Source organism: Myxocyprinus asiaticus, chromosome 49 (genome assembly GCF_019703515.2).
Source record: "Myxocyprinus asiaticus isolate MX2 ecotype Aquarium Trade chromosome 49, UBuf_Myxa_2, whole genome shotgun sequence".
Classification (NCBI taxonomy): domain Eukaryota; kingdom Metazoa; phylum Chordata; class Actinopteri; order Cypriniformes; family Catostomidae; genus Myxocyprinus; species Myxocyprinus asiaticus.
Genome location: NC_059392.1, coordinates 24312239 through 24333458, shown reverse-complemented (window position 1 = coordinate 24333458; position 21220 = coordinate 24312239). Strand labels below are relative to the sequence as shown.

The window sequence follows — 21220 nt, the reverse complement described above, 5'->3', positions numbered from 1 at the left end:
TGATGGCAAAATATGTGGACAGTGGGACTAAGTTTTTTAAACTTTAAATTAAATTTTAAATAATACCAAGCTATAGAAAGTCAGATTTTTTTCAAATTATTTATCGTGTTTCCAGGAGTGTTGGTTATTCATGTTTTTGAAACATTACAGACATTACATCAGAAATTAGCATAATTAATTCTGATTCAAAGTAATGTCCAGCATCATCCAATCACTGCCAACCATGTTAAAATAAAATGATACATTATAAATTCTGAATCAATGTACTGATTATCATTGTCACATGTCTGTCAAACATGTTGAGTGGTCCAAACATCATCTGCAGCCTGAAACTGAATCTCTTTTGCTCCCTATTTAGTGAATGACTTAACCTCCAGTGTTCTGTCTGTCTGCACTGGTCTCAGAACAGTTTGAAATGCACCTTATTTTCATCCTAACTCCATATAAAGCCTCTGAAAGTAATATTTTTCAGCTTTTGGATGAACCCACTGATTCTCAATGTGATAATGAACAGTAAATATAGGATTTCTAAGGAAAAAATGCACTAAAGTACACATTAGTGTATATTGTGTTTAGCAGTGTGGCGGTTCGCGATAAATCTCTCATTTTAAAAATGACATATCGGATGAAACTAGAGACTACTCTTTTGACACAAACAGGTTTCAGAGTAGACACTTAATAAGGTTTCTTACCAGATGTAGTTTTGTTAACATTTCTCCCAAAGTCACACTGCGCTGTGGTCAGCACCATGTTGTTGTTCAGTGTCATCTGAACTGAGATCAGCTGGTTTAAATGAATTTAAATTAGGTGTTGCGTATAGCAAAGCCAAAATAGAATGTCCAATCATGTGTACACGGGATTGCACAAGGTTAATGTTTAAAATCAGATATCTGTATGCCAACCACTACACTACTGTTGCCACAAAATTGTGCAAGTGTGCAAGTGGCAATTTCTCACATCAAAATTCCAAAACTATCTCCTGGTTATGGATGTTGAATGATTGTGTTATTTCATAACTGGTTGCGCAAAACAATGAGCCTTGTCCTTACACAACCAGCTGAGTAAAGTTATGAAAGTATGGGGAAGTGTTTTTTGATCACAGTGGCTAGTGAGGTCAGCAGTAGATCACATGATCATTCTCTGGTCTTTGAGAAAGTAGTTTCTTGCCTTTTTGTCATCATCTGCCTTCTTGGTATTATATTGCTTAATAATGTATAACTATTGTTATTTTTGTAAATTGCTTCAATATTGTAAAGTGAATTTTACTGTGCAAATTTTTATTGCAAAATAATTTTATGATTGTAGCTCTGTGCTGACCATTTGTGGCTTGATTTTGAGTTAAAATCCTGTTAAATTTCAGCTCTAAAGAGTCAGAAATGCCTTCAGTGAACTCATAATTATTACAAAGAATGTACAACAGAGATTTCCAGCAGCAGCTCTTTGGAAATACACCAGACTGGAGCTCATTAAAGGGAAATGAGGATCAGCTTCATGGCCTCCAGTCAATAGGGTTTTATTAAATGAGATGATTGTTTAATAAGCACTCAGAGGCTTACACACAGTGCCCTATTGTAACATTGTGGCCTAAAGGTCCTTTCACATGACTTGCGTTAAGGCTTCAAGGCACTGCTGAGCACAATAATCATGCTCTGCTTTGACCTCCACATGAAAAGTTTTGCATATAGCATCATGTAGGGGTGGGCATGATGACCGAAATCTTATATAATAGTATGTGTGAAAAAAAAAAAGAAAAAAAAAAAAAGAAATGGTTCATATACTGTGTTTATGCCTACAAAATTAAAGAATGGTTTATATTTTAATAATCATGTGGTAATGCCTATTTTTGGACAATACAGTGAATACAATATTTTATAAATGAAAGATACTGTACTTAATCTCATTTGATTATATTCTGAATGTGTGCTTTATGGAAGGTGTAAAATCTCTGTGCATGCATCAGGAAACCCACTGAAAATAAACAAGATATATGCAATTCATTAAAAAAATACTAAAATTGTGTCTATGATTAAGGAATTTGAATAACTCATGCAAATTGTCCGGTAATCATTGGCTGCGCTTTAAAATGTCCACGGCAAAATTAAATTCTTTGTATTTTTAATAGCACCATGTTACAGGGCTTTGCTCCATAGAGTTGATGTGAGTCATGTGAAAAGGCTTTGATAGCGCAGTGATCAGTGTCTATGATTGGCTCTCCCACCCCAAGGCATCAATAATGACTGGCAGTGCCCTGAGTTTGGGTGTGGAGGGTGGAAAGACCCACAGCGAAACAGTCAGCCAACCCCACCTTAGCCCTCTGCGGAAGAACCCACATCTTCACAATGACACCAAGAATAAGAGCACTCTCCGCATGTCCGAGAAGACCTGGGAATCACGGAGGATCAAAGAAGAGATTCAGGATATTCTGTCACCCACACCATTAGAGCTTCACAAGGTGGGTAAACCTCGCAAAATCATCAAATAATACAACAAACTCCACAACATCATCAAATAACTCCATAAACATCATCAAGTAACGCTAAAACTCCACAACATCATCAAACAGCACAACTAACTTTGCAACATCATCAAATAACACAATAAACTCCACAACATCATCAAATAGCACAACTAACTTTGCAACGTCATCAAATAACACAATAAACTCCACAACATCATCAAACAGCACAACTAACTTTGCAACGTCATCAAATAGCACAATAAACTCCACAAAATCATCAAACAGCACAACTAACTTTGCAACGTCATCAAATAACACAATAAACTCCACAACATCATCAAACAGCACAACTAACTTTGCAACGTCATCAAATAACACAATAAACTCCACAACATCATCAAACAGCACAACTAACTTTGCAACGTCATCAAATAACACAATAAACTCCACAACATCATCAAACAGCACAACTAACTTTGCAACGTCATCAAATAACACAATAAACTCCACAACATCATCAAACAGCACAACTAACTTTGCAACGTCATCAAATAACACAATAAACTCCACAACATCATCAAACAGCACAACTAACTTTGCAACGTCATCAAATAACACAATAAACTCCACAACATCATCAAACAGCACAACTAACTTTGCAACGTCATCAAATAACACAATAAACTCCACAACATCATCAAACAGCACAACTAACTTTGCAACGTCATCAAATAACACAATAAACTCCACAACATCATCAAACAGCACAACTAACTTTGCAACGTCATCAAATAACACAATAAACTCCACATCATCATCAAACAGCACAACTAACTTTGCAACGTCATCAAATAACACAATAAACTCCACAACATCATCAAACAGCACAACTAACTTTGCAACGTCATCAAATAACACAATAAACTCCACAACATCATCAAACAGCACAACTAACTTTGCAACGTCATCAAATAACACAATAAACTCCACAACATCATCAAACAGCACAACTAACTTTGCAACGTCATCAAATAACACAATAAACTCCACAACATCATCAAACAGCACAACTAACTTTGCAACGTCATCAAATAACACAATAAACTCCACAACATCATCAAACAGCACAACTAACTTTGCAACGTCATCAAATAACACAATAAACTCCACAACATCATCAAACAGCACAACTAACTTTGCAACGTCATCAAATAACACAATAAACTCCACAACATCATCAAACAGCACAACTAACTTTGCAACGTCATCAAATAACACAATAAACTCCACAACATCATCAAACAGCACAACTAACTTTGCAACGTCATCAAATAACACAATAAACTCCACAACATCATCAAACAGCACAACTAACTTTGCAACGTCATCAAATAACACAATAAACTCCACAACATCATCAAACAGCACAACTAACTTTGCAACGTCATCAAATAACACAATAAACTCCACAACATCATCAAACAGCACAACTAACTTTGCAACGTCATCAAATAACACAATAAACTCCACAACATCATCAAACAGCACAACTAACTTTGCAACGTCATCAAATAACACAATAAACTCCACAACATCATCAAACAGCACAACTAACTTTGCAACGTCATCAAATAACACAATAAACTCCACAACATCATCAAACAGCACAACTAACTTTGCAACGTCATCAAATAACACAATAAACTCCACAACATCATCAAACAGCACAACTAACTTTGCAACGTCATCAAATAACACAATAAACTCCACAACATCATCAAACAGCACAACTAACTTTGCAACGTCATCAAATAACACAATAAACTCCACAACATCATCAAACAGCACAACTAACTTTGCAACGTCATCAAATAACACAATAAACTCCACAACATCATCAAACAGCACAACTAACTTTGCAACGTCATCAAATAACACAATAAACTCCACAACATCATCAAACAGCACAACTAACTTTGCAACGTCATCAAATAACACAATAAACTCCACAACATCATCAAACAGCACAACTAACTTTGCAACGTCATCAAATAACACAATAAACTCCACAAAATCATCAAACAGCACAACTAACTTTGCAACGTCATCAAATGACACAATAAACTCCACAACATCATCAAACAGCACAACTCAACAGCATCATCAAATAATACAATACACTTCACACCATCATCAAAAGCCTCCACAGACGTCAAACAATAACAACAAAACTCCACAGTGTCATCAAATTACTCATCAAAATCCACAACATCATCAAAAAACACAACAAACACCACAACATCATCAAATAACTCCACAACATAATCAAATGACACAAGTCCACAGTGTTATCAAATAACACAACAAACTCCACAGTATCATTAAATAACACAACAAATTTCACAACATCATCAAATAACTCCACAATATCATCAAATAACACAAAAAATTCCGCAACATTATCAAACAATACAACAAACTCAATGTTATCAAATAACACAAAAAACTCCACATCATCAAATAACACAACAAACTCCACGTCATCAAATAACACAACAAACTCCACGTCATCAAATAACACAACAAACTCCACGTCATCAAATAACACAACAAACTCCACGACATCAAATAACACAACAAACTCCACATCATCAAATAACACAACAAACTCCACGTCATCAAATAACACAACAAACTCCACGTCATCAAATAACACAACAAACTCCACGTCATCAAATAACACAACAAACTCCACGACATCAAATAACACAACAAACTCCACATCATCAAATAACACAACAAACTCCACATCATCAAATAACACAACAAACTCCACATCATCAAATAACACAACAAACTCCACGTCATCAAATAACACAACAAACTCCACATCATCAAATAACACAACAAACTCCACGTCATCAAATAACACAACAAACTCCACGTCATCCAATAACACGACAAACTCCACGTCATCCAATAACATGACAAACCAACATCATCAGATAACACAACAAACTGCACAATGTCATTATGACAACATACTGCACTACATCAGCAATGATTTAACATCAGTAATGTTGTTGTGGAGTACAACCTTTTTTTTCAGTTAAAATATCAGTAATTTCCTCAGAACACCCAGAAATTGCCCTTGAAGTTCTACTTTGTTCTGGTCAACATGTGTAGTGTTTGTAATTATTGTTTTTTTATGATTAACCACTGGGAATTTAAGAACAGCATTCATCTTCTCAGAAAAAGTCCCTGGGTAAAGGCAACGAGAAATGATTGCCATCCCCGTAAGTTAATGTTGCAGGGGCTTTTTCATGGGACAGTTAAACAAGAACATCTGCACGTCAAACTCAAAGGTGATTTTTTTTCCTGGAATTACTTGATGCAATTGTATTACAGAAATTCAAAACCAATAAGTTATGACTCTTACAGATCAGTCCAGTTAGCATATCTGTGGTTTACTTCCAGTGAACACTGACATGTCCCAGGAGTTCTTTTGAAGAATGGAGAAAAGTTTACATTGCTATGAGACTACTTCTAAGGAATAGTTCACCCAGCAATAATAATAAAAACAATCTGTCATTATTTACTCAGGTTATTCCAAACCCAGTGCTGTTTATTTTTTTCTGTGGAACAAAACAGGAGAAATCTTGATGTCTGATGACTACTACTTGACAAAGAATATGGTTCTGTTCCAAAACATAGTGAGTTCCCTCACTGTCTCCTGCCTACATAGGCAGCTGTCTTCTATGGCAGCATCCTAATGGAAATGGAGCCTCATAAGAGACAGATTTGGAACACTCTTCATAGGTAGTAACTCCATATGTCATTTAAATATCGCTACTCGCTCGCAGCACACGGGATAGTCAGCTCACAACTAATTTCAACACAGGTGACGCAAGAGGAACGACACAATACCCTAATGAGCATAACTATGCAGTGCACACACATATTTTGTGTAAAATAGTCTGTTTTCTATGATGTGAAAAAAAACAATTTATCAATACTTTTCAGTATTGAATGGATTTTAAAGAGCACCTATTATGGTTTTTAAACGTGCCTAATTTTGTTTTAAAGGTCTCATACAATAGATTTACATGCATCCAAGGTCAAAAAAACACTTTAATTTGCTCATAATTTAAATTGCAGCATTACCTTTTTTCCCCAGTGTCAAAAACGACTCGTTCAATGATCCGTTCTAAAGGATTCATTCTAAACTCCTCCTTTCAGAGAGCCTACTCTGCTCTGATTGGTCAGATGTCCCAGTCTGTTGTGATTGGTCTACAGCTTAGTGTAGTGTTTGAGGGCGGGTCAAAGCTGTTCGCGAGCAGCCAATGAATACCAGAAGCGGGTTTTTTGTTACCAAATTACATGTTAGTACAGGAAGTAAGTCTGGAATTACTAACAACTCGTTTCAGGTGTTCAGAATCGGTTCTTTCTTTTGGAAGTCAATAACTCCATTTGTCGTGCACTTTGATTTTTGAAACTTTGCAGACTTTTTTACATTCACAAACAGCTATATAACACACTACATGAAAGGTAATATTTGAAAAACCATAATTGGTGCTCTAAGTATGTTTATAATCACAGTTTCTCTGGCTTGGTCCACCATCTTGGATTTATTGTTTCCACTGTGCACTATGGTTAATTCTAAGATATCTTAGGTACATTTACATTTATACTTATGCATTTGGCAGATGCTTTTATCCAAAGTGACTTACAGTGCACTTATTACAGGGACAATCCCCCTGGAGCAACCTAGAGTTAAGTGCCTTGCTCAAGGACACAATGGTGATGGCTGTGGGAATTGAACCAGCAACCTTTACCAGTTATGTGCTTTAGCCCACTATGCCACTACCATGCCACTACCATGCTGCCACCATACGAGGTAGCAGCATGATTAAGATACCTACCTTCTGGAACAGCCTTCATGTCAGGAGAGCACCTATGATGTCTTAAAGTGCTGCCTCCAGAGGCAGCTCACTAGGTTTGAAACAGACCGTATTTACAGTTAGGGTTAGGGTTAACAGAGGTTGGGTCATAATTTTACAGTAATTTAACATACACATTTTCTCCTGAACATTGGTCCACATCTTCAGAACAAAATTAGCTTCTGGATAATTTGACAAAATCATTTACATTCATCAGGTGACGGTGATGAAAGACCCAGAGAGCGATGACTTCGGATTTAGCGTGTCTGACGGTTTCTTGGAAAAGGGCGTTTATGTGAACATGATCAGACCTGAGGGCCCAGCGGACCGTGCCGGACTCAAACCCTATGACAGGATCCTCCAGGTGCCTCCCTCTTCTCAGGTCTCCACACGCTGGTTCTTGCCCCCCTCTCTTCCTGCTATACGAACTGCTCTACTCAGTTAAATATAAACTCAGTCTGAGAGAATGAGCTATGAGAGCGTCAGTACAAGTGTTGGGGAAGCTACTTTGAAACTGTAACTTGCTAACCTTCAGTTTAAGCTACTTATAATTTAAAGTAGACATATGACAAGTTATTAACAAAAAGTAGGTAAATACCTTTAAGCTATTTAAGAGGCTAATATATTTTCAAATATATAACTATAACATGATATCATGTTTTTGTAATCGGAGATGTCTTTATCAATCAAGAGTTCATGGTAAATTTGCCACAAACTTGCTGCAAATTCGCTACTGATTATTTTCACATGCAAATGAGCTTTGCGGCAAACTTGCGGCAAATTGTTAATTTTTGCCAAAGATTCATCACTGCAATGGAGTTAATGTCACGCTACTGAAAAATTTACTTAAGTTAGTAGCATCACTACTTTTAGTAGTAACTCCTCAACACTGTGCTTATGTACATACACAATCTTACACCAATTATGCTTAATAAGCCAACAAGTATAGTCATGTAAATGCCTTCAACAGCTTTCCTTTGTAAGGGTAAGGTCATAAACGGTTTTAGCATAAACCCAGATTAGCAAAGGTAGGATTTTGCCCATTATCCCGATTTCGCTCCACACGTAAACACAATTACTGGCACCCTTACCAGCTTATCCAATGTCCGCAAGTATTGTGCGTATGACTGTTTACATTTTTGACACTGAAGGCAGAGAATAAATTGATGATTTGAAATTTTATGTAAACTTGGTTTTCTTGCGTTGTCTGATTTTTTGAATATGCTGATTTTTGGTAGTTTTCAGTATACTTTTATGCATGTAAAAGCACTCATTGATCAATAAGCTTTTGGCTCTGGGAGGACATGAAGTGTAAGACTGTTATTTCACATGATTGGTGAATCATCTGCATGGCTACACAGCAGTTGTGGACAAATCCTAGAGAACGTCTCACTTGTCTCGCTAATCTCTTACACATCACTGGGTGTGGAAATGATTAAGTCTTTGTCAAGATTATGCTTGACAGCTGTGGTGAGTTAACCACTGTGAAGAAGCAACTTCAGCCCGAGGCAGAATGTGTTAGTTCACATAGGCTATGTAAAACAAAATACATTTTACTTTAGGAGCACAATTGTATAAAATAATAAGACTTGTTTAAAGAGTATATATATCTTGATTTTTTCTTATTCAACATATTCAAGATATGGGGCTCTATTTTTGTGAGTGTGCAAAGCGCTGCGCTATGCGCAACGACCGTGCGCTACGTCTTATCCAATTTTCGTGAGCGCTAATTCTGAGTGTTTGCGATACTGTGGGTGTAGACGCGCAAACTGTGGGTGTACTGTATGTAAATGAAGTGGCACAAAGCACAGTTTGCTATTTTCCTCAGAATTTGGATGCGCTAAGACGTTTCAATACCACGTCTTAACTCAGTTCCTGCATTTGCAGTTTGGAGATTCCACCAGCAGGTGGTAATTAAGTTCATATCCAAATTATGAAAGTACAGAACATCAAATTATATCCCTTCAATAGCTGTTGAAGCCGTTGGTTGAAACTAAAAATTATGAGATTTGTGTTAAACTTTCTAGAGGTCAAGGTTTATTTTTTCAATTATTATTATTATTTGTATTGCTATGTTTATATGTATTATTATTCTTGTATATTTACAATTGTATTTATGATTTCATTTTGACTAGTAATTTTCCACCCTGTCATAAAGTGATTTTTAAGTCACTGCAAAAGGAGCCGGTGGAAGAAGTTGGAGAGAGTAAAATGTTTTGTTTTAGTATGATTTTTTGACCACTTCATTATTTTTTTTATTTATTCTTTTCTCCCCTTTTCTCCCCAATTTCGCATGCCCAATTCCCAATGCGCTCTAAGTCCTGGTGGTGGCGTAGTGACTTGCCTCAATCCAGGTGGCGGAGGACGAATCTCAGTTGCCTCCGCGTCTGAGACCATCAATCCATGCATCTTATCACGTGGCTTGTTGAGTGCGTTACCGCGGAGATGTATGGTGTGTGGAGGCTTCACGCTATTCACCTCGGCATCCAAGCACAACTCACCATGTGCCCCACCGAGAGCGAGAACCACATTATAGCGACCACGAGGAGGTTAACCCAGTGTGACTCTACCCACCCTAGCAACCGGGCCAATTGGTTGCTTAGGAAGCCTGACTGGAGTCACTCAGCTCGCCCTGGATTTGAACTAGCGACTCCAGGTGTGGTAGTCAGCGTCTTTACTTGCTGAGCTACCTAACCCCCCCGACCACTTCGTTATTTTAATTATATTTCCATTTTTGTTTTTTTGTTTTTTGTTTTTTAGTGTCATTTCAATTTAGAAATATTTTTGGTTTAATTTTTTTTTAAAGTTTCAATAAATAAATAAAAAACATTTAAATCAATGTCGACAGGAAGAAGTTAAGTGCATGCTGATTCATCACTGTTAATACTAGCCATGATTTGTGTCAGTAGATGAAAATGATTAATAATACTTACATTCTCTGTAATTTAATGGAGCCTACATTCATATGAACCACATTTCCTGTGCGTATAAAAGGAGTGTGTCCCATTTAACAAGGACTCGCAAAATAATGTAAATCCATTTACACTACCAAACTCTTATGAATGTGCTGTCTTTGTTTATATCGCTGGTGCTGGACAGGGAATGGACTGTATAGGATGGAGACGGTGCCGGAGAAGAACCTCCCTTGACCTGATTAGCGCCTTGTGCTCGTAATTTCGCCAAACCCACTTGCGCCTAGACTTAGCGCTCGCTTGCACGAAAATATCAAAACTTCATGGCCATGTCCATTGCCTTTGCACTTATGACTGAAGGCATTGCATTGTGCTCTTTAAATAGGGCCCCATGTTCTCTATAGATATAGTATAGATAAAATATAGTACATTTATCTAACGTTTAGATCTAAACATCAAAAATACTCATTATGAAAAGTGTGGATCTGAGTTGGTTATAAAAACATGCTATGCTTAATTTCAGTCCATTTTGTCCTATAATTCCCCTCCAAAAGTTGTGCGAGTTATAAGTTAGCCTGATTAGCATATTATTGCTCAAGAAAGAACAAATTTTGAATGGCATTTTTGACTGTGGGAAGGAGGCTGACTTATAGTCAATGAAAGTCAACAATTTTATAGTTTATTCCCATTTTCTGATTTGGCTCAATATAGCTTGCTATGGCTTTCGATGAGATTTTTAATCTCACTTATTCTCAAAATTTTCCATTGACAACCTGGCTTTTTTTAGACAAACTCTTAGTTTGAGAAATGATGGACTCATTAAACCTTTAACGATCAGTATTTTTTTAAAGAATGAAACATGACTGCCACCTACTTATAATGTCTCTCCTGCACCACTTAATGCCGCATGATACCACATGAAATTGCAGGATCTGTTTTCCTTATTCACGCGTTCTCAAAGGCTGCATATGTACTTGTAGAATAATTCCAAATTAATAGATTTAGTTCCATCAACTGGCCCATTAGAGTGCACCAATCTGTACATACACGTATAAGAAAGTTATGCCCTGCAACCTTTAGAATACTCATAGTGCATAGTGATGCCCACTTTCAGATGGCCTGAAAATGATACCTGTGTAGTTTACATATATCTAAATTTCTTCTCCGCCAGGTGAACCATGTGCGGACACGTGATTTCGACTGCTGTTTGGCTGTGCCTCTCATCACAGAAGCTGGAGACAAACTTGAGTTGGTGATTAGCCGAAACCTGTTAGCACAGCCGGGTGTCGCCCAGCCCCATGACTGCCATCCCCACTTCACATCTGTAAGCCATTCCCGTGAGCACCAGACCAGCACACTGGACCTGTGACCATTAAGAAACTTGGACTGTGACCACACTGGACTATTTGTTGCAATGGACTATCATGAGCCACAATTCACTGTTTTCATTACAAAATTCTAATGAACTAAAAGGTCCAGTTTTTAAAAGATTATAAGGAGGGATCTTGGAAACTCTATACAGTGCAACAAAAGAGCCACAGTTCAGTACAGTACTGGAAAGGATCTGAGCCAGTTTTTATAAATCTAAAATGAAAATATATAAATACAAAAAAAAGTACTTGGACTACTACAATGCATACTGTACAAGAACTTCGCCCTATTTAATGCCTGTTTTTTTTTTTTTTTTTTTTCTTTCAGATAACAGCAAAGATGCTGTGTTTTGTTTTGTTTTGTTGCTAGACTTGAAAGGACTTTCCCCATCTAATGCAAGTATTTTATTTTATTTCTTAATCATTTTTATTTTGTTTTGTTGCTGGACTTGAAAAGATTTTGCCCCATCTACTTTGAATAACAAAAATAAAATCTCTTTTTTTGTTTTGATTTATTATGTTTTTATATAAATGTATCCTTTTTTTTTTTTTTTTTTTTGCTGGACTTGTAGGGACTTTGCCCCATCTAATTCAAGTAACATATTTCTTTTAATTTGAACTTTTTTGTTTTGTTCGGTTTTCTTCGTATTGTTTTTTACTTAAATGTATTGTTTTTGTTTGTTTTGTTTATTTTTAAGATGAAAAACAAATTATACTGTGTCCAAGCGTTTACAAAAGAGAAAAGGATGCAGCTTGATGAGTATATCCTTGTTGGACTTCAGTGTTTATATGTCCTTATATGTTTTCTTTTTCAGCAACTGTGTTTTAATGAAAAGAAAACGTCATGGTTACTTGTGTAACCTCCGTTCCCTGATGGAGGGAACGAGATGTTGTGTCGATGTAGTGACACTAGGGGTCACTCTTGGGAGCCCGAGACACTTCTGGTCTTTGATAAAAGGCCAATGAAAATTGGCGAGTGGTAACCCCCGGAACAGCCTGGGACGGGGGAGAAAGAGGCCTGTCCTCGTAACCCGTGGAGACTGTCACATCGGGGGCGGATTTGTGCCACAGCTGGGCGCTCATGGGCGGGAGACCGCCGCTGGAGCTCCAAACCTGCCAAATAGAGTGGTGGACGGTGGTCGTGATGATGGCCGTACACACCGGATACGTGACCCAGGGAACAAGGAAACCGCTCTTGCTGAGCTCTTGAGTACTGCAGCCACTTGGGCATGCAGCGCAATTAAATGCAAAAGGTAACAAAAAGATGGAGATCTGCTTACCAGCTCCAGAGCAGTGCATTTAGTTGTCCCTGGGTCGCCCGTCTCAAGGGCGCTTTGAAGCCTTTCATGGGTTCTGGGCGGCCACGAGACGGGTGGCGTCTGCTTCCTGCGGTGGGTTCCACACCGGGGCTGGGCCGAAGGGGCGGGCTGCGGTGGAGCCGGTGCAGTCACCGCAGGGGGACACCCTTGCCGATGAGTAGACAGGGTGCGGGATCTTGAGCCGCGCCGGGGCAGGATATGCCGGCTAGCATCCGTCTACTGCTCTACCACCGAAAACTGCTGGGCAAAGTCCTCGACGGTGTCACCGAATAGGCCCGCTTGGGAAATGGGGGCAGCAAGGAATCGTGTCTTGTTGGCTTCACCCATCTCGACCAGATTGAGCCAAAGTTGGCGCTCCTGGACCACTAGTGTGGCCATCGTCCACCCGAGAGACCGCGCCGTGACCTCCGTCGCTTGGAGAGCGAGGTCGGTCGCCGAGCGCAGTTCCTGCATCAGTCCTGGGGTGGAACTACTTTAGCGCCTTGGCGGACTTGCAGGAGAGCCATGGTGTGCAGGGCAGAGGTGGCTTGTCCAGCAGCACCGTAGGCCTTGGCCGTCAGAGACGACGTAAACCTACAGGCCTTGGATGGGGGCTTTAGGCACCCGCGCCAGGTGGCGGCGCTCTGCGGGCATAGGTGCACCACAAGCGCCTTTATCCACCAGGATATTGCCGAATAGCCCTTGGCTGCCCCACCATCGAGGGTAGTGAGGGCGGGGAAGCTGAAAAGATTGGGACCGGGCAGTAAAAAGTGCCTCCCGCGACCTTGTCAGCTCTTCATGCACTTCCGGGAAGAAATGAACGGGGGCGGGGCATGGCTTTGAGCGGTGCCGCGAGCCCAGGAACCAATCACCGAGCCGCGAGGGTTCAGGGAAGAGCAGTGAGTTCCACTCTAGCCGACGCTCGCGGCTGCCCGGGAAAGCATGTTATCATCTCTGCGTCAGCCTGTGACTGGGCAATCGATCCCGAAGGGAGGAGCCCAGCTGAGGCTTCCGACTGGGCGAGCCCTCTCTCCGATGCTGCGCTCGAGAATAAGAGGTCGAACTCACCGTGAGACGAGCCGGCGGACTCATACCCGTGGGTAAAAGGACCGAGGCGGGGAGCCTCTAGGGTGGCTTGCTTTCTTACGAAGGCGAGCCGCGACCGCAACGTTGCCATGGACATACCCTCGCAATGAGAACATGACCATCCACGAACATTGTCTCCGCGTGAGCAGTGCCCAGACACAAAAGACAGTGATTGTGACCGTCAGAAGGCGAGAGATAACGAGCGCAACCAGGAATAACACACAATCGGAAAAGCATCTTTAAAAAAACGTGTCTTTAAAAAGACGTTCCGTGTGTGCCGCTCTTTTAGAGAAATATACTCTTTTAGAGAAATATACTCTTATTTCTGCCAAAGCGCCCAGGGGCATTCTCTGCAGTGCACCAGTGCAGAAGGGGGAGAAGCCGCTGAAATATGCCGTCAGATCCAGCAGAGGTGAATGAACAGTAGTATTCAGCTCAGTGAGCATGACCGTTCGGCTCTGAAGAGAAAATCTGAATGAGTGGTTGCATACCAGCTCCTTTTATACCCGTATGTCCGGGGGAGTGGCATGCAAATACCACTCGCCAATTTTCATTGGCCTTTTATCAAAGACCAGAGGTGTCTCGGGCTCCCAAGAGTGACCCCTAGTGTCACTACATCGACACAACGTCGAGTGAGTGACAGATAGAGAACTCCGAATTTAGATTTTTTACATTTGAGCGGACTGAGTCACTGCAGGAACACCTTCAGGCACACATTGCCCTTTCTCACAAACACATACTACTATAAACAGATGAAACACCACTATTCTTTGTATACACTCCCTCCAAACAAACTAAAACTATTTTCCATGTCACACACAAACACAAACATTCAAATATTTTAGCCTATGTGGGCCACAACAACAATGTACAAGGTGACTGCCTGCTGCTCAAAAAAAGGAAAAAGCTGTGTAATATCACCAACAAAGACTTCACAGCCGCTTGTATCAACACCACATGATGTCACACAGTTCCAGTTCTTTATTTTCTACGGCCATACGCATTTACTTGCTAAAGACATTTTCGTTTCTCATAATTCCGACCTGACACACTTCCTCAAGAATTTGTGAGAAACTGTGAAATGAGAGGCAAGCTATTCATTTAATGCTTTGTAAGTGTGCAGTACACACTTCCTTTACCCACATCTTTAAACAACCCGTATACACTCATGCAGCAATATTTCAAGGTCTGACATGTCTCATTGACAATTTAAAAACTTAGGGTCAATTTCACTAAACAGTTGTGCTACTTCTGTATTTCAGCACAAAACCTGCGACTTATTCACTAATCATTTGCACCCATTATTAGTAGTTTAGCTTACTGTGGTAAGTACTGTGACACACCTATGTTCTTTCCCCACTTTCCTCTCCTTATCAATTAACACCAAACTGCTGCCACTATGTAGTATTCACACCAGTCCATGCATATGTCCAAACATCAAGGACATGTCATAATAAGTTACTGTCACAATAGACTGCCGCCAAGCTGTCATTTGCCACCACTGGCCAAATATCACAAATGTTTCCACTATAGGCTATTTCGGATTCACCGGCCCTTAGAGCGTTTGTAAAGCCGTCATATCATTAACTCATGTTTGGCGTTTCTCTGGGCTCCAGCTGTAACCAAGGTCACATCTCTGTGGCCATGTGACCCCAAAGTCTATTAACCAGCACTAAACATTAGAGTATTATTTTTGGTAAGTATTTTTATTTAGTATATAATTATGGCCAGTCTTTTGTAGGGTGGCAGAGGGTTTTCCTGAAAAGTACGAAAATAATCATTAAATGTTTTATACAATTTATTCACTGTTAAACACTAAAAAGTGACCCAAAAGGGTACCTTTGTCTCTTTAAAGGGTGCAGACTTCAGGATGTACCATGGTTCACCTAAAAAACAAAAGCAAATATCGATTCCGGAACCCAAAAAACGTCCTGTAGTTTATCAAAATCAACAATAGATTTTGTTTCTTTTGCTTTTTAAGCATTCTTCCCATACTTAAAAGTAAATTTTTGGGGTAATTCCAATTCCTAGTCTCCATAGCCCTTAAATATAGTCCCATCTACATCGCAGCACTTATTCTGAGCAATTCTATGGATTAGATGCATTTATTTTATTTCTCTGCTGTCTTTTGGAAAGCATAAGCAAAATCTGTTTGTATAAAGCCTTCAGGGGCGTATTCACTAAACAGATGTGCCACTTTTGTGTGTGGTATTTCAGCGCAAAAGCTGCATCTTAATCACTAACCACTTGCAATCTAATCATTGTCATTCTTTTCTGTGCAAACATGCCATCTATCTATGTAAATTAGGCTTATTATAGATTGTGCATGGCACAATTTACATCGCACTATTACCGCCAGAAGACAGGTGTCTGAATCACAGTAGTGGTCCACGTGCTGTACCACGTGCTGCTTCCTCCACTATATCCTTGCTGAGAACTGTCCCGCAAGCTTGGAATTGCGGCGTGCAAATTGCGTTCATCACAGATTTTGTGGGCACATATGCACCATTGCCTGATCTGCACAATTTCTTTAGTGAATTGCGTGCTAAACCAGTGCAGACAGCACAAGCTAATAAACGACGCTTTTACCGGGCGCCATTCTTTTTTAGTTAATTCACCCCTCATTGTTCTAAATCTTTGTTTCTTAACAGTCGAGCAGTAACAGTGAGCCCATCGCATCAGTTCGCTTCTTGGCCCTGCAGGTTTTTTTTACATGCCACTACCTTCCTGTCTATTTTATGTAACTCAACCAACTGATTAAAAAAAACTAACCACAAAAAATAAGATTGTTATTTATTTGAGATCTCTTATTTTAAGGTCTGCTTTGCGGTAGACCAGGTTTTGGTTGCAGTTTGCCACATTGCAGGACGAAAGCCAGCAAGCAAAGTTTTATCTTGAGACAACACACTTTGAGGGACAATTTTTATGTTTTCCTTTCTTTTTTCATAGTGTTTTAACCATAGGAATGTTTAATGTAAGTGTTTTAACAGGTTGTACGTACTATTCCAGAAGGAAAAACAACGGAGATCCTTTTATATGTGCAATATTGAGGCCAGAGGCAGACTTTTAAAGGATTTTACATAAGCGCTAAACGTGTTCACCCCTATGCATTTTGAATGCCTGACTATTGTATGCATTGATATTAATGTGTATTTTTGAATGTGTAATATGAAAGTTCTATTCTCTGTACAGTATTTTTGTATGAACTCTAAACCTTGCTGTTTCCACAGTATATTGAAGCACAATGACAAAAGAGAACTGATAATCAAGTCTATTCTCGTTTGACTTGACTGGTTTGGTGTTGAAACTCATTCCTTATCAATACGGGAATGTGTTAATTAAATCATTTTCTAAAACACATCAGAATAAAAGAGGTTAAAATGCATCACTGCGAGTCATGTTTTGTGTATAATCTCTGTGCACTGCTGTACTGAAAAATGAATCTGTGCAATAGGCATGTCAAGGGCCTGAACAAGCGACGCATCTATTGTGAAGATCCCACATGGCATCTTAACCGAACATCTTAAAATGTTTACATGTGTTTAATCAGTTTTGGCTAAGTTACTCAAAATAGTAATTCACAACAAATGACCAATTACTTCTCAAAAATTCTAATCAGATTACTTTACGGATTACTATAGTGGGAAAGTAATCAAATTACTCAGTACTCTTCTTTCAAGTTACATTTTAAAAGTTTTTGCATTTCTGCTCAACTACTTCAAAATAATATTTTGATTTTATCCTTGTCCATAAAATGTAATGTTACACAACTTTTTTGACTAATTACGAATTGACAAATTTAAAGTAACTAATTACTTTGTAATCAGATTACACCCAACACTGGTTATAATTCACTGCTGATTGCTGATGTAATCAGAGAATATTTAGCAAAGACAGGCCACTTCTATTAAAATGAATGGGGGAAATTGAAACGCCGAATGGTCAATGGATGTTGAAGGATCATCCTTACAGGTAAAAGAGCCAATCGCCTTTTAGATACAGTTGCTAAATTTGCTGTTGATTTGAAATATGTTCTTTGATCGTAATCTTGACCAACCATTTTGGAGATGTCGGTCTTTCCCCATTCAAGTAGATAGGAGATGCTCTTGTATGCCGCTTGTTTACAAAGAAAAATAGCTGCCTGAGAGCATTCCAAAGATGGCCGCCAGTGGACTGACTTGCTAGAATATACTCTGTTACTTGTGTCACAGACGACACCCATTGAGATTTAACTCACAAATGAATGTAAAAATATTGTGCATTGTACCTGGCCTCATTCATGAAACATAAGCAATTTTGAATTTCTAAATTTGTAAATCACCTTATAAATTTGCTCTTGTGTAATTTGTCCCACTCAACATAACAATTTACATAAAAATTGTTTAATGAACAACTTATATTGAAATTAATTCTGCTTGTATTTCATGAATAAGGCCCAATAGGCGAATTTCTGTCTAAATCCTTAGTTAAACCATTCTATCGTAAAGGGACGCATTTACTTCTACACAACAGTTTGCATAAAAATGGTTTTATCCAAGATTTACTTGTGTTTTTCTCGTGTTTTATGAATATGGCCCAGTGGGCGAATTACTGTGTAAATCACTTGTTAAACCATTCTTTTGTAAACAGTTTACATAAGAATAGTTTACTAGCAATTTACAAAAACTTTGCGTTTCATGAATGAGCCAAATGTCCAAAATGTACTTCAGTCCTCATGGTCCTCCTTTGAGTTCACAATTTGGTAACATAATGTTGCATATGTTACTACTGCCATTTAGGGTTAGGTTAGGGCGGGCTCTGCATATGGCCACACTGAGGGGTCATAGCAGCCATAAATTATAAAATTACAAATGGGAAACCCTTAAGTTAGGACTTCACCGACATTCCTAAACCTGGTGTCTCACTATCCAACTCCAGACAACTCGATTACTCGGTAAGAAAAAGCTTATTGGTCACAAGGCCACAAGAGCCCATCCCAGCAACTGAAATTTTTTATTTTTTTTTTCAAACACAACAAAGTGCTTCTCCAGTTGTTGGAGCCATTAACTCAGCAGGGAGTTGAGTCAGCCCTCCAGCTGGCAGACACAAATGCAAGCTTTGACTCCCTCCCACAGGCATCATTTACGGGTGGGATTAGTGTTAGATGTCCCTACCACTTTTTGCCTTTGCCAGTTTTGTCCCCAACACTTTCTGAAATAGCTTTAATCAGGTAAGTATCTAATGCATAAGAATCATCTCCAGTTCTTAAGCAGGAGATTCCATTTTGTTCATGTGTTCTATATGTGTTATATAAAGTGGTGATCCAGCACTGGATGTTATTTTTTAACATAATCATGACTGATCGTTGCAGCTGTTATAAGTGGCGTTGAGTGACATGTTCTCTTCTGCATCCAGGCATGTTCTCCCTTGTTTAGCAGCATGCGCTCCTTTCCATTGAATTCACAATTCGCAGTAAATATTATTTGACATCAACTGAACATAACCTAAGTAATGTTCATGAGTTTCGCCACTTTTTAAAACAAAGTGATGCCTCATCTCCCTCCGACTTGTCAGCGACTTATGCAAATTAAGCATTTAAAATGAAAATCGTAGGACAAATCGAGACATGTTTCTGCAGTAAAAAAATAAATACAAATTGGCCGTTTGCCAATCAGTGGGTGCTTTCAAACTGTGATGGGTGTTTTTCAACCGCCTTACATGATTTGCCTACTACATTGAGATTCCCTACTTTCATTGGATAGTAGAGAAACCCCCATCCTGGTTTGGAAACGCCCACTGATTACAACATTGAGATTCCCTACTTTCATTGGATAGTAGAGAAACCCCCATCTTGGTTTGGAAACGCCCACTGATTACAACATTGAGATTCCCTTCCTTCATTGGATAGTTGAAAAACACCAATCCTGGTTTAAAAACGGCCACAGATTGGGAAACGGCCATTAATGTTTTGCATTAACCTATACTTCAAAAAATCCGCTAGTGGGAGTCCAACGTAAGCGAATCAAGTGTAACTGCAGATGTCACGCTTTACATTGCAGTCTACCTTCTTTTACCATGTCCAAGTAGTGCAGAGGTAACTTAAGTACAAATATACCATGTCCTGTCCCTTGGTAACTGTTTTTAGCATGAGGCCTTAAAAAACAGTGTCACTGTGGGTGATTTGATGTAACACTCTTCTACTGAGCTGACTAGCAGTCAGTTCTTCGAATTGCTGTTATGTTCTTTTCTATAGTTCTCTAAAAGGGCTTTTCGACACCTGGGAAACAGGCATGGCTATTTTTAAATGTGAATTGTGGGTGTTAAGCTGTATGGAACAAGAGGCACATACCTGTTCGAGGATCAGTTTTGCACAGTGTGCGAGTTATACAACCACTTTCTTTTTTTCTGTTTTCAAGATTATGCTATTATAGTTTTGGAAATACAAATTGGTCCAAAATAGTATTTGGACAAAATGTACGTTTCACTTTGCCTAGTTATTTTTGCAATTACTTTTAAGCAACTAGCCATTTTTAGTGGATGTACTGTATGAAGTCATTTCCCCACAAATTCTCACAGGTGTTCTTGCAGAGTAACCACAGGAGAAGTTCATCACATTAACTATGGACATGTTATACTGACGTTTGACAACCAGAAAGTGGCCAAATGATTAAAGATGAAAATATGATAAAATATGTAAAAAAATAAATAAATAACTGATTTGGTTTGTCTGTGCAAAATAATTAATGTGGGTTGTAGCAGCATGCACTTAGCAGCACTTTGCACATTTTGAAATACAACACTTTGAGAGTTTGATACAGCCAAGCCAAGCTAATCATTATGTTCTCATCAAATTTCTTCTGAATAAAGCCCAGCCAGCACTTTGTGAAGAGTGAAGAAAATACAATCATGGTGGTAAACTAGATTTATTTATATTTTGTAAAGAAAATGTGAGTGGTATTTGCCCATGCAAAACTCCACCCCCATGATTATGGGGTGTTGGGGGAGGTTGTCAGGCCATTGCTATGATGTTGCTAAGGTGTTCTTTGTGGTTGCAAGGTGGCTGGTTACTGGCCCAAGTAAAAAAACAAACAAAAACAAAACAAGTTTCTATGGTTGAGGTTGAGGATGGACTTTCACTTTCATGTGATGTTTGATTCAACTGCTGCTTAGTTCTATA

The 21220-nt window shown here is 39.0% G+C and overlaps 1 protein-coding gene across 1 annotated transcript in view; it reads left to right on the top strand.

Annotated features, from left to right (window-relative positions):
* The window catches only part of LOC127438190 (glutamate receptor-interacting protein 2-like), a 160614-nt gene extending 148477 nt beyond the window's left edge, over window positions 1-12137 (top strand). Inside the window, exons 22-24 of the mRNA XM_051693566.1 lie at window positions 2225-2452; window positions 7616-7762; window positions 11482-12137. Coding sequence (XP_051549526.1) covers window positions 2225-2452; window positions 7616-7762; window positions 11482-11679 — 573 coding nt within the window. The 3' untranslated portion in view covers window positions 11680-12137. The remainder of the gene's footprint in view (window positions 1-2224; window positions 2453-7615; window positions 7763-11481) is intronic.
* Window positions 12138-21220: the final 9083 nt, after the last annotated feature.